Here is a 15,369-nt window from a genome sequence, read left to right on the forward strand (position 1 = left end):
GGAGCCCCTCTCCCCTAGGTTCTTTTAAAACTTCGTTGTTGCCTCTTTAATAAAGAAAACTTGAGTTTTAGGGCTCATTTGGTTGCTAGAATAGGACTGGAATAGGAAAAGAAAATTAGAATAGGTTTTATATTCGCTATTTGGTAGGCTCAATCAGAATAAGGAATAGGAAGACATATTCTAATTTTGCCTCTAAAATGAGCATATCTCTATGCCAAAAAATAGTTAGACCTGGAAGAGCCATTCCTATTCTCAATATGATTTTTCATAAAAAAAAACAAAATTAATTCCATTCCCATTCCATTTTTCTATTCTAATTTTCAATTCCTACGCCAGCGACCAAACTGGCCTAGGGTTTAGACGCAAGGAATGGGCAGATGCATACAAAAAACCTACAAATTTCGTAAGTGCGAATCACGTACAGGATAGAACAGGCGGAGACGATCGTTTCAATCGTCTTACATATTTGAAGAAAATCTCGATGGTCCAAATTAGCTCGATCCCTCTCTTTAAGAGAAAACGTCCTTTAAAAGCCCACACATCAAGACGCCTTCGAGGAACGGAATAACTTTCTCTGTTGTATATTTTCATATATCGGATTTCCGAATGAAATTTTAGGACCATACAGAACAAACGGAACCGCTGTGGCCTTACAAGCTTCAATGCTGTCAACTAATGACTGATAGAGATACACGCAGCAAATAAATCATGGGAGCCGTTAAAGCTTTAAACCCTAAATCCACTTCAAAAAATCCCCAAAAGTCTAAGGTTGACGTGAATTCTTTGAAAGCCGAAGTTGCATCATTTGCCTCTTCACTTGGCTTAGCATCATCAGCTGCTGCGGCAGATTCCGGTTTCAACGATGCCGATTTCAGGAAAACCGGACCAATTAAATCTCCAAAACCAGCTAAAAGTTCCAATGAAAACCACTCCAAAAAGTTCTCTAATGCAGAGGAAAATGGTGGAAATCAGAAAGCGGCACAGTCTAAACAAGAAAAAAACAATGTCAACCGTAAGTTTGCAATGGATAATGGTCGAAATCAGAAAGTAGCACAGTCTAAACAAGGAAAAAACAATATAAACCGCAAGTTTGCAAAGGGTAATGGACGCAACAGGCAGCAGAATAACAGGGAAGAAAATGGATTCTTCAAAGGCCAAGGTCCTCGGCTTTTATTAGAGAAGGAACCGGATCGACAAATTAGCGGCGCTGCCAAAATTATGGCGAAGCTTCCTCTGATGAAACCTGGTGCATTGTCGAACCCGTGGTATGTTGATGCAGCTACACTGGAAGCCAAATTGCTTCGGGCGGGGGGTGAAGGCTCTGCGAAAATGGCAGCTGATTTTAGCGCATCGGCGTGGGAGGGTTTGTTGCAGAAGAAAAGTCAGCGGGCTCGGCAGTTGATGGAGCAATACATTTCGGAGTACGAGGAGAAAAATGAAAAGAACAGCAATATGCGTATGGTGTCCATGGCGCAGAAGTCAGGAACAACAGCCGATAGAGTGGCAGCCGTTACGGTTTTGGTGCAGGATAATCCTCTGGCAAACTTGAAAGCACTTGATACGGTTTTAGGTTTGTATATCCACATGATGTCACTGAATTAAGAGTGCTTTTAAGCTTTTAGAGTCAACAACATTTCAAAAAATGCTTCTATAAAACACGGGATTAAGTTTTTGTATTCAACTTGGGGGGTTTTAAAGAATGCTTCTGAAAAAACTGTAAATGGTTACTCATGGACATTGGTCATCAAAGTGATATCTTAAATACATAGATGTCAAAATTCCACAGAAATAAATATAAGCTGATGTTGCTTTTGCCAAGCTTCATACAAGTGTACTCATGGACCTTTATAATTAAACCATGGTGTAGATTTTGACCAATATACAAAATTTATGCTTTGAGGAGGAAAATTGAAATGTGTCTGTCATTTGTCGAGTTCAGTTTAACATCATGTTTTCCTATGCTGTCAAGTGAATGAAATATTCTTCCTGTGCTATGAGTTTCGTATTTTATACATGCTCATTATAGAATATTGTATCTTAGTAATTGCCAATTCCCAAAAGAAGAGACAATTTGTTTACCCCCTTGTAGATGATATATATATTTTTTTCTCAACCTCGAGCAAGGCAAAACACACTTCGAGATAGATGTTTCCTCCCAGAGCATTCTGTCCCATTGAATTGGAGATTGTCCAGAATAGAACAGATGTCTTTAGAGAAGAGGAGCTGGCCACTCCTCAGCCCCTCTCAAAGTGTGTATCCTTGTATCCAATATGTCATGGACACACATTGGATACAATGCCCATGCATGCTCAAGAAACCTTGATTTTCCAACCATGCTGGATACTGCCTTGATTTTTCAAAATTTGATGTAATCTATCCTAAATTCATTTTAAAAGAAGTTCAATCATGCATTTTTGTTTTGTACAAACAAAACCTACACCAAATGAGGGAGAAAAATGAAATGATTTTCTATTTCAGCGACCCTTTTGTTGGATTATCTTCCAATGCAACTGGATTATTTTTTTGCATATTGTTTATAATTATTTATTAGCAATTATGTAGTTATATTGCTTTTAAAGTACTGGAAATGTCCTAGTAACTTTGAAATTGAGTTAAATATGTGTATGTGTTTTAATATGAATGCTGTATCGAGTCATATCCATTTTTGGGGTCTTCAATAATGGCTATATTTGTATTCGATACTGTATTGTTGCTTTATCCGTATCCATGTTCATGCAATGCTTTGGAGAAATCATAGTTTGTAAACATCTAGATTAGGAGACATGTCTAGCTAGCTAGAGCAGCTTTGATACACTCCAGATCCTTGTAAAAGTCTTCCAATATCACCAGTTAAAATTTCTAGACTATTTTAGTAGCTGACAACAATGCAATAATAGGCTCAGTAATAGTGGTTGAGAATAGGCTTAGGGACACGAAGAGTGTGAAGCAATGACTTTTTAAGCTAAAAAAATTGGATGATTGAAGAAAATGAAGAATGCTTGCACAAAGGACAACAAAGAACATGCAATGACGGCGAGAGTATTGGCATGGTAAACATCCCTGAACAATGAACTCCCAACAGGGGCAGTAAGTTTTGAAATACAATGGTTGTAATGAAATCAAGCCGGTTAAGTTCAAGGTGTGATGGCTCGATCCCTTTAAAGTTTAAGAAGTTTGGGAGAATGGAACCATTAGACTAGAGAATTTAGACGACTTTCTGCTAAAGGACAGTGTTAACAAATCAAAGTTAAAAGTATACAAGGATAGGAGGGAGACACAAATTGCAATCAATATTGTAGACTACATAGAGTGGGGAGGCTGTTCTCACCCTAGATTGGGAAGATTACAAGGTGAATTGCAATGGAAGACAACATGGACACATAAGGAGTGGCAATATTAACAATAGATGCCTACTCAATTAACTGCTTGTGCAGACCACCTCCAAAAGAGATAAGGTTTCATGATGGTACAAAATTCGTACGAGCCTTGTTTTTTTGCAAAGATTGGATCGCGTAAGTTACAAAGTAGACAAGGGTAACAAATAGCATCCCAAAACAAGAAGAGAGCAAGAAAGGGTTGGAATGGGCTGAACCTAAGGAAGAAGGCCCGAAACAATGGATGATAATGGCGCCACTTGTAGTGAATTGGGATTGTTACGATGAAGAAATTGTTACAATGAAGAATTGATCGAGGATGTCGAAGTGAAATTGTTACCACTCCACTTCTACATTGCCCTCTTGTTAAATATGGCTTGTGAATAGATGTACTGAAACTCAAGTTATACAAAGCAACAACGGGAGACCGACTATTGGATGATTGCAACCCGGAGAAAGGTTTGTTGGTGGATAAACTTTTTGAACTTGAATTTATAGCTACATGTGAAGAAACGTTTTTCAAAAATCCATGCAAGATAGGTAAGTGGAGAATGATTCCCAAGTAATAGTAAATGGGGGTCAAAGGGAAACAAAGAAAATTGATAGAAGGGATACAAATGAGAATGGAAAGCTGAAAACAAGCATCATAGAAAAAATGAAAAATTGAGCAAGTCAAGGAGAATTCTTTTTATAGAGTACTATGGCGAGAATAAAATAATTTAAAGAGAACAAGATTTGGCAAAATAAGGGAAAATAGTTTTTCTATTAAAATATTAGATTTATTGAATATTGGAAAATGCAAAGGCCAATTTATTAAGGAATCCAAAAAAACAATTATTGAAGAGGCCAATTAAAAAACATGAAGTATGAAGAGTAGAATGAAATAAGAAGATTAAAGTGAAAAATTAAAAAAATGTGAAGAGAAAATAAGAAGTATAAGGAAATAAGAAAATTAAAGTGAAAAATTTAAAAAAAGGAAAATTGAAGGTGCTTTGTCTCTCAACCATTTAAAAAAGAAAGTGATATAATTTTTAAAAAAGTTTACATATAAGTCTCTGAGATTGGAAGATTTGAAATTTACTCGACATCTACTTACACTACCACTGCAAAACATATGTTGTTGGCCTATTGACTTACATTGAAACATGGCATAGATAACCCTTGCTAGGGACACTCTCTGCAACTACTCAATTACCTATCTTAAGACTGACTCAAATGCTAGGAGACATGGTATACATTAGCCCATACCAAAATTGGGCACAACCACCTAAATCAATTTTTCACTTCAAAATACCAAAACAAGAAAAAACTGACCAGAACAAGTTACTTATCCAACTCATCTCTTCATCATTTCTTTTGAAGATTCCTATTACTTACATTCAACCATTTCTTATTTCTCATTCTTGGCTATCTTGTAGTTATCACTCTTGCCCAAATTAGAATCCCTATTTTTACCAGCCTCAGATTATTTTCGACAGGAAGGGTGAGCGGCTCATTTGCTATTTTTGGTTTGCAACTTCATTTGTACTTGATCATAAGTCAATATCATTTTGTAGAGCACAATTTTATCTTGTACGACAAGAACCTTGCAACATTTGATATCACCATTCTAATATCGCATGTCATCCCTTATAATACAAACCTTCAATGTATGGCACCCTTAATGTGAACCACGACTAGTGCAATTAGTAAGATGAAATATTGTAATTAGTTGTGATTGTATGTTTCGAGGAAGATGGGTATGGGATTTTTATTACGATAATAGATAGTTTCTATTATCTCTGTTTAGTATCTAATGGTTATCTATTGTAATTTTTGTAAATATTATAATATTTCTAATATTTAGTTTTATGTTTCTAGAATAGAATGTTTCTATTCTTTACGATTATTTCTTAAGGAAACATCGTTCAATCTCTTGTATAAATTGATCTTTTGATCACTATTAATAACAAGCAAATATTTTTCAATTACTTTGTAATATAGTATTAGAGCTAATACTTTAAATTTTTTCAAAAATAATTATAATTTCTTGGTTGAAATTATCTGTCTTTTATTTTTGAAATTATTTACATGCACATTTGTTTCCGATTCCCTCTATAATTCGACTAGGGTTTTTGTTCTGAGAAATTTGAATCCGCCAACTTCTGGTTTGGTTCTGCAACCCATTTCTATCCAAATCCGTCTGTTTTTTCAGCACATTTCAACCATTTTTTGTGTTTTTTTCTAGCAGGGCCGTTTTTGTTCAAAACCCTAATTTTCGGGTTCAAATTTTTTTTTGATTGCAGATTCTTGACAGGTTTTTTGAGAGCTCAATTGGGTTGTCATCAGATATTTCTGCTTCGATTTTTGTGCCTCAAATTTTGTGCTAGTTGATCCAGAAACTGACACATCTAGAAATTGACAATATATACTTTCTGGGTTTTTCAAGCTCTCTTCGGGGTCACCCTTCAAATTTTCTAGGTCTCTACCTTTTTAGGGTTGCATGTACTTGCATGTGTTGCTTTACCATCCAAAGTCTCATGTTTTGCCTCCCTTAAAAATTTTGGTGGGTTTTCATAATTTTTTTCCTCAAAAAATAATTTCTGATGGGTTTTCATATTCCTTTTTTCCTTCAAAATCTTTTTCTGATGGGTTTCTATAAATTTTCCCTTAAACTTTTTTGATTCTATAATTGGCAAAGTTGTGTGGGATTCTTTTGTGGGTTTGTAATTTTCTCCTCAAAAATTATTTGTTGGGTTTTGATTTATTTTTCACCACAAAAATCTGTTGGGTTTTTATTGATTTTTCACCTCAAAAATCATGTTGGGTTTTGATTTTTTTTTCACCTAAAAAATCATGGCTTTTTGCAGTTTGTTTTGGAGCATTATGCTCATCTGCAAAGTTTTGGAGTGTTATCCAAAGTACCATCATCAATCTTTTCAGCAGACATCCTTTGCTCTAGATTCATAAGGCTCTTGGAAGAAGAACATTCAATGCAACTTGACACAAGTTTGGTCACATGAAGGTTGAATGTCGGAAGCGCTTAGCTGCTCCATCTAAGCAATCTAGTTAGCAGCCCATAGCAAACAGTGCAGAGCACCTCAAGTAGACAAAATCTGCCTTTTATGCTTTTTGACAGCTTCGTGCTTTGGTTATATTAACCATTAAGGGAGGGTTACGATAATAGATAGTTTCTATTATCTCTGTTTATTATCTAATGGCTATCAATTGTAATCTTCTGTAAATATTAGAATGTTTCTAATATTTAGTTTTTTGTTTCTAGAATATAATGTTTCTATTCTTTATGATTGTTTCTTAAGGAAACATCGTTCAGTCTTTTGTATAAATTGATCTCTTGATCACTATTAATAACAAGCAAATATTTTCCAATTACTTTGTAATAATTTTCAGGTTCCCTTTAACATACAATGCCCGAGGAACCTAGTTGTACAACTTCCACAAGGAAAATTCATATGGTACCTTCAAGTAGCTCACGACATCTACGTCATACAATACCTTAAAGTATTTTTTAACATCTAGTATGTTTGGCCTACAAAAATTGATATTAGTTGACAATTGCATTGCCAAACAACGTGGTATAGCATCTTTCGAACCATATCCTACAACTGCATCAACAGCTAAAGTTGCAAAGTCATCTACGACATCTACATCATACAATACCTTAAAGTATTTTTTAACATCCACTATGTTTGGCCTACAAAAATTGATATTAGTTGACAATTGCATTGCCAAACAACGTGGTATAGCATCTTTCGAACCATATCCTACAACTGCGTCAACAGCTGAAGTTGCAAATTCATCTTTTCATATAACTGGTTCAAATATGTGCTATTCACTTAGGAGTGCAATCTTAGTGTACAAATTGACTTCCTTGGTTGCAAATGAGGTATTCTCACCACATCCCTCAAAGTACATCCTCAACCTCTTGATGGTTATAGCAATTTCAAAAAGAGATTATAAATTACAAAATTTTGTCGTGACAAGTAGTAGCAAAGGGAAGAGTGTAGTGTCTTCATTCCTAAAATAGAATTTAATAATGAAAAGTAAAATAAATAACTAATAATCTATTTAATATTAATATAATAAGTATTGATGATGATATATTATTTATTAATATAAATATAAATAATAAATTGAAAATAGTTGTTATAAACAATAACATATGATTGAGATAATAGTCGAACAATATCAAGTTGCTGACAACAAACAAAGACATGATCTATTATACATAAATTTTTGATAATTAGCAAAATCAATTAGACTGATCATATTAATAATAAATTACAATACAATATCTCTAACAGGTTGAAATACACAAGACCGCAATCATTGATAATATCAGCAAAGGAAACAATACTAACCAAGGAGATGATAACTTGGTGATATATATAGCATCAAGTTTGGTTACAAAGGAACATATATATAACCTTGCATATAGGAACAAATATATATCTCTGTCATATATCATGTTAGCATTTTGTAGAGTTTGGGGGCATACATTCACATACATAGGAGACACTAAGTCTACACATTATAATTATACGGTGACTCTGCAAAGTATTGCAGTTTACAGACCTACTTGATAAGACCAGTGATATTAATATTCTTATATCTATTGCTTCAATACTGTAATGTTTGGCAAGCATATTTAGTAGGCATTGACAATAAAAGGGGCTGGTGTTGATTGGAAGAAGAGATGTCAGAAGTTGTAAGTGGCAAACTGTAAGTGGTGGTCAATCCAGGTGAAAATCGATCAGTAATAATCAAGGAATAGTCGAAGACCATTAAGAAGGAAGATTATCAGTGAATCAACAACAAAATATTGTATTAGTTGACTCCTTACCTGGCACAATATATTGACAGGCATAACATATCAATGAAGGTTGATAATCATAATATCGATAGTGAGGAACAGTTAACACATGATTAATGATTAGGAGAAGAGGTGCTTCATCATTACCAATAGATGCCAACCGTTCATAATGAGTAATATAAGAATCAGAACCATTCCATTCCACAGGGGGAAGAGAAGAGAATATAAATATATGTGATAGAAGAACACACTCTATTTCATCAATAAGGATGATAAGGAGGAATGCGAGTCAGTGTATGAAGCATATATTCAGAGCTAGAAACAGTACAGTAGCAGTGAACAGGTCACTAGGTCTGAACAGGGAAGTAAGATATTTACTTCTGTATTACTTAAGGAAGCCATCAATGATATTATGCAATGTCGTTATATTACCTTGACAATATACTACACTTGGAACTGAATAAAAGGTATTAGAAAGAAATATGATAAATATGATTATGGTAAATCAAGAGTTATGTCTAATATATATATATATTTATTTATTTTCAGGGGTTGATACTTAAAGATATATAAATATATGTATATATAAGAAATAATCGAAATCCTATATATATATATATATACACACACTCAGTCCTATTACTATTTTTAATCTGAGAAGGAAGGACCGGGGTGTGCTCGAGGAGGGGCTTGTATAAATTGAAGCAATGGTTATCTGTCCCAAGATAGGGCATGGGTCAATGTCCCAAAAGCCATGAGGGCATAGACCCAAGACACAATATGGGCTTGAACCTGTAAACTTTGAGGGAGCCTGTTGCAGTTGGTATCTAAGCACCTTGTTTGCATGCCTAATCCTTCCTCCATTGAGTTGAAGTAGTAATGAAGTAGGTATGGATGATAATAGTTTGTACAGATAACTTAAATCTAATAAGATGAAATACTAATTCTATCAGGAAACTTTACAATCCAAACTGCAATTGAGAAATTTACGATAAATTAATTAAGGTCCCAACAGGGGACATTACAAAGAGATTTAGGACCTGATTGTATCAAGACAACCAAAGATCATTATTGCTGTCACCATCACCTAGGAGATCTTGAGTGATTAGTGTCGTAGTTGGTGGCAGGACATAGAAGGTAGTCATCCATTAAAGATGGTATATCGTGTAGCTACCCTTTCTTTAATGCTCGCAGTTTTGAGCCCTATTTGAGAGCCGCTTTGGTTTATTACAATAGTCATTACCACAATTTTGTCATTCAATATGAAGGCTGTGAGATTATCAAATATCCTGGCTAATTGAACTTGTAAAATCTTCCAGAATTTACCTTTTAAAAAACTAAGTCATGGATAAATATGAACTTCTGCTTGAGGTTATCGACTTATGCTTGCAACATATGAATACAAGATAACAGCTTACATCGTCGTATAAATAGCAAAACTTCAAAAATTTTACTGCAAGTATAAACAAGCTGCATTCATAGAGTTTTTGCGATAGGCTATTATATCCACGGCTCCATGGCTAGCGTTGCCTTCAAAACCAGGGATTATTTGAATTTCTGCCGTCTCGAGGCAAGAGTCTTGAACTCAACTCACATGATACCTGGATCTCCAACAGTTGCCTTTAATGTAAAATTTCTGCAAATTCTTTTAACTTTGGATCAGACTTTTGATTCAGTCTTAAATTGCTGAGAATGATATCTTAATATTCTGAATGTTATGAAATATTGTGGAAGTTAACACCTTGTTTAATGCAGATCCAATACTTCTAAAATCGATCTTGATTGAAGAAGAGAAATTCTGATTTATAATTTGCTGGATGAAGATACTTGAAGAAGCAGACTTAAGTTTTTTGTGTGTCCTTCAAACTGCATCAGCACCCATCTAAAAATCTAAACCAAGAGACTTAACCCTCAAAGGATATGTCCCTATACTTGGTCGGCTATCATAACCTTTCTCAAAATCGGCGACCTTTTAAGACTTAGTTTAATATTAAACACTAACTAACATATAATATTAGTTTAGTATTATTGTAAGCAAATCTGAAAAATCGCCGCCTTATAAAGGAAATAATAAGAGTATTTAGAGCCATTCGTAGACATCTAGATTTAGAAGAATAAGTGCGACCTGCACTTATAGACTTGGAGATTATCATGTTACATTCTTAACACTCCCTCTTAACTTGATAATCTCACAGAGAGATTATATCTAGCAACGTCAATACAGATGAATAGGCAAGAATTAATACTCTATATCAGTGTAAATCTTCTTCGTATGTGATATCATAGAACACATAACACAATGTCATATTACTCAATCTGTGATATGACAAATCACTGCTATTAGTGATAAGTTATAGAATAAATTTGAAGAGTAATTTAATTTCTTCATTTATCCAAGTTGTGACTCATAGAAACTGGTATTTCTATATCACAACAAGATCCTGAATTTAAGATCTACTAGAATATAGGATAAACTTGGAGAGTACTAAGATTCTTCCTTTATCCAATTTGTGACCCATGAACATAGCAATGTCAACATCACAAAATGATCTTGAACTCATCTAGATCTTACAATAGATCTCTATTGTTTAGCACATTATCTAAGAGATTGTCACCTCTCATAATGTTTTATACGAGTGTTCATTATTTTTTAGAGATCGTCACCTCTCATAATGTTTTATATGAGTGTTCATTATTTTTCAGAGATCGTCACCTCTTAAAATAATGAATACAAATGGTGGAGCCCATAACAGTCAATAGCCTGACAAAAATAAAATTATTTTATTAATAATCAAGAGAGTACAAATGGATTACGACTCAACCATACCAAGTCTCCTCTTGAAGTATTCTATCTTTACTCTAGATAGAGGTTTGGTGAGTATGTCTGCTGTTTGATCTGCAGTGCAAATGTATTCCAATTTTACAGAATTACTATCTACCATATCTCTTACATAATGATAAGGAATTTCAATATGCTTGGACCTATCATGGAAAACTGGATTCATTGGGAGCTTGATGGAACTCTGATTATCACAATGAATAATCGTAGGATTCATGGCTTGCCCAAATAATCCCACAAGTAACTTCCTCAGCCATATTGCTTCTCGGGAGGCCATCGTTGCTGCAATGTATTCGGCTTCTGTGAAGCTCTGAGCTACTAAAGACTGCTTTCTGCATATCCATGAAATCATAGCTGATCCTAAACTGAAACAACATCCTGAAGTGCTTTTCCTGTCTTTAACATTTCCACCCCAATCTGAATTGGTGAATCCATGCAAATCGAAAGCAACTTTCTCATATTTTGAGTCCATAATTAAGAGTGCCTTGTAAGTATCTCATAATCTGTTTAACAACAACTAGGTGAATCTCCTTCGGTTCACACATAAACTGACTTAAGGCATTAACAACATAGCAAATATTAGGTCTTGTATTTACTAAGTACATAAGGGACCCAATCATCTGTCTGTAGAGAGTAGAATCTATTGGAGGTGATTCTACAACTGCTTTTTTAAGTTTACGTAAATTAGTCTCCATTGGAGAAGACATAGACTTGCAATTCCACATTCCAAATCTCTTCAAGATATCTGATGTGTACTTTCCTTGATTAAGTATGATACTATCATAATTCTGTCGTACTTCCAATCCTAGGAAGTAATGGAAAAGCCCCAAGTCTTTCATCTCGAATTCTCTTGTTAGATCTTTCTTGCACTGATCTATAAGATGATCATCACCTGTGATTAATAAATCATCAACATACAATATTAGAATTACCATATCATCTTTATCTCTTTTATAATATAAGTTTGGATCGGCTTCATTCTTGGAGAATCCTAAGTCGGTGAGATATTTATCAATCCTTTCATACTAGGCCTTGGGAGCTTGTTTAAGCCCACAGAGAGCTTTCTTGAGCATGCAAACAAATGCTTTAGGATCATGGGTTTCAAATCCTTCCGGTTGCTCTAGATAGACTTCTTCTGAAATCTTTCCATTTAGGAATGCTGTTTTTACATCCATCTGATGTACCTTCCATCCCTTTGATGCGGCAATTGCTAAGATTGCTCGTACGGAGGTATATCTAGCAATAGGAGCAAAAGTTTCTTCATAATCAATCCCTTCTTTCTGAGAAAATCCTCTAGCTATAAATCTGGCTTTATATTTCTCAATACTACCGTCAGCAGCATGTTTTATTTTAAATATCCACTTGGAAGAAACAATAGATTTTCCTTTAGGTCTTGGAACAATTTTCCAAACATCATTTTTCATAATTGATTGGTATTCTTTTGTCATAGCTTCTTTCTAGGGCGAATGTTCAATAGCATCAGAAGGATTGGTTGGCTTTGTTTTGGATAAATCAATCATATTTGCTGTATAACCAGAGAATCTTTTAGGTCTTTTACTTTCTCTGACTGTTCCTAAAGGTGCAACAAAGTCTTGAGCTGCTTCAACTGTTTTTATAGCCCAAAGTGGTCTTTTCTTTGAATTTTCTTCAAGGTTCATATTTTGAATTTCATCTTTGATCTCTTCTAAGTTCTCCCTTTGGGATTTAGATTCACTATTTCTTTCAAAACTCGATAAAGGAGAAGGTTCATCAAAACTTATGGCTCTTTTGAATGCAAGATCTTCCTCAAAGATTACATCTCTGCTAAGTTCAATAGTTTTTTGTCCATGTATGAAAATTCTATATACTTTAGAAGTTTCACTATACCCTACAAAGATACCTTTCCTCCCAAAGGGTTCTAACTTGGTTATCTTTTTTTTGGAACATGAATATATATAGGACATCCAAAAATTATGAGATGACTTATATTGGGTTTTACTTTAGTAAATACTTCTTTAGGGGTTTTATCTTTAAGATAAGAGTGAGGGCTTCTGTTTTGAATATATATAGCAGTACAAGAGGCTTCTGCCCAAAGATAGTATTCTAGATTTTGGTAAAAAATCATAGCCCTAGCAGCTTCTATAATTGTCCTATTCTTTCTTTCAACTACCCCATTTTGTTCTAGGTTATAAGGAACAATGTACTCCCTCTTGATCCCTAATTCTTTACAAAACCTTTTAAAGAAGTCTGAGGTATATTCTCCTTCGTTATCTGTTCTAAGGGTTTTAATTTTATGTCCTGAAAAATTTTCAGTTAATGCTTTGAATTCTTTAAATCTTTGTAGGATTTCTTCTGATTCCTTGCATTTTAAGAAATAAATCCATGTTTTCCTAGAGAAGTCATCTATGAACAAGATATAATATCAGAATCCTCCAAGAGAAGGAACAAACATAGGTCCACATAAATTTGAATGAATTAATTCTAGTACATTATTTGTTTTCCTAGTACTATCATGAAAGGGACTTCTAGTGCTTTTACCCGGAGCACACCCTTTGCAAATACTAGGGTGATCTTTATTTAATTTGTGTAATCTAGTAACCATCTTTTCCATAGTTGATAAAGTTTTAAAATTTAGATGCCCTAATCTTTTGTGGCATATTTTGTTTGAATCTTCGGCTTCGTGAACTAAGGCTTGAATGGATCGACTAGATTCTGTATTCAATTCATACAAATATCCCTTTCTTTGACCAATTAACTTTGCTTTCTTGATGGAAGAGTTTTTAGCCTAAGTTAATACTTTGCCATCCACGAATGCAACATTGTGTCCATCATCTTCAAGTGCTGTAATTGAGATTAGGTTTCTTTTAATCCCCGGTACATAGAGTACACCTTTAAGAAGAAGAGTATTTCTTGATTTTAGTTTCAAAGTACAACTTCCAATTCCTTCAATTAGGTGTGCAGAGTTATCACCAATGGTAACTTCACTGTTAACTTTATCTGATAAAGAATCTAGAGTTTCTTTGTATCTTGTTATATGTCTAGAAGATCCACTATCAATCACCCATGCTTTGTTTGAAATTTCATTTGATAGAGAGGAATACAAAACATAGTTCTCAGGATCATAAGTATCTTCTTCTCTAATGACATTTGTACAATTTGCCTGTTGTTTGGAATTCTCAGGACAATTAGATCTATAGTGTCCAAATTTTTCACATTTGAAACACTTTATTTTAGATAGAGCTTTCTTGGGCTTTCCATTCTTTTGATTTCCCCTTTTCTTCTTTAAATGCTTCTTCTTGCCTTTATAGGAGTTTGCATTAAGAACATAAAGTTCTTCATCTTCTACTTTTGGTTTCCCTACTTTCTTTAGTTTTCTAGACTCTTCTTGAAGACAATCATTCTTGAGTCTGTTAAAGTCTGGAAGCTGATCTCTAGCACTTATTCTTTGTGCGAATGTTTCCCATGAATCTGGCAATCCATCTATAGCCATAAGTGTTAGTTCGGTGTCATTAATGATGATTCCTATGCTTCATAATTCATCTCTAATGCTGGAAACTCTTAGGAAATAAGAGTTTATCGATTCTCCTTTCTTTATGTGGATGTGATTCAGTTGCCTTTTTAGTGCAAGAACCCTAGTTGCATTGTTTACTTTATATGTATTTTGTAATGCATTTATCATATCATAGGCAGTTTGATGTTTTGTAAGCATAGGTACGATATCATTTTTAACTCCATCCAAGATGATTTGAATAGCTTTTCTATTTCCATTGCTCCATATGGATTTGTGAGGTTCAACTAGGGGTTGTTTGGATGCTCCATCAACGAATTGTTTTACATTGTTCTCTTCAAGAATCATTAAGATTCTGAATTTCCAGGCTTCAAAGTGTTCTTTCCCATCAAACTTGTCCTCGGGTCTGATTGTATATGCCATTGAAGATAGGAGAAAATTACTAAGAATATATAAAGTCTGATGACTGAATTTGCAGAGCCTTGGATTTAATAACTTGGCTTTGATACCATGTAAAGTTTCTGCAAATTCTTTTAACTTTGGATCAAACTTTTGATTCAGTCTTAAATTGCTGAGAATGAAATCTTAATATTCTGAATGTTATGAAATGTTGAGGAAGTTAACACCTTGTTTAATGCAGATCCAATTGTTCTAAAATCGATCTTGATTGAAGAAGAGTAATTCTGATTTATAATTCACTGGATGAAGATACTTGAAGAAGCAGACTTAAGTTTTTTGTGCGTGTCCTTCAAACTGCATCAGCACCCATCTAAATATCTAAATCAAGAGACTTAACCCTCAAAGGATATGTCCCTATACTTGGTTGGCTATCATAACCTTTCTCAAAATTGGTGAC

General features: G+C 34.3%; 1 protein-coding gene across 1 annotated transcript in view; it reads left to right on the forward strand.

The window, feature by feature from the left end:
- The first annotated feature begins 297 nt into the window (after positions 1-297).
- EDA25 (CCAAT-binding factor) overlaps positions 298-15,369 on the forward strand; it is a 226,388-nt gene continuing 211,316 nt past the window's right edge. Inside the window, exon 1 of the mRNA XM_089813725.1 lies at positions 298-1,570. Within this exon, the coding sequence (XP_089669851.1) occupies positions 709-1,570 (862 nt within the window). The 5' untranslated portion in view covers positions 298-708. The remainder of the gene's footprint in view (positions 1,571-15,369) is intronic.

The sequence above is a fragment of the Cupressus sempervirens genome, chromosome 2 (genome assembly GCF_028749045.1).
Source record: "Cupressus sempervirens isolate cs-2001-9-10 chromosome 2, ASM2874904v1, whole genome shotgun sequence".
Classification (NCBI taxonomy): Eukaryota; Viridiplantae; Streptophyta; class Pinopsida; order Cupressales; family Cupressaceae; genus Cupressus; species Cupressus sempervirens.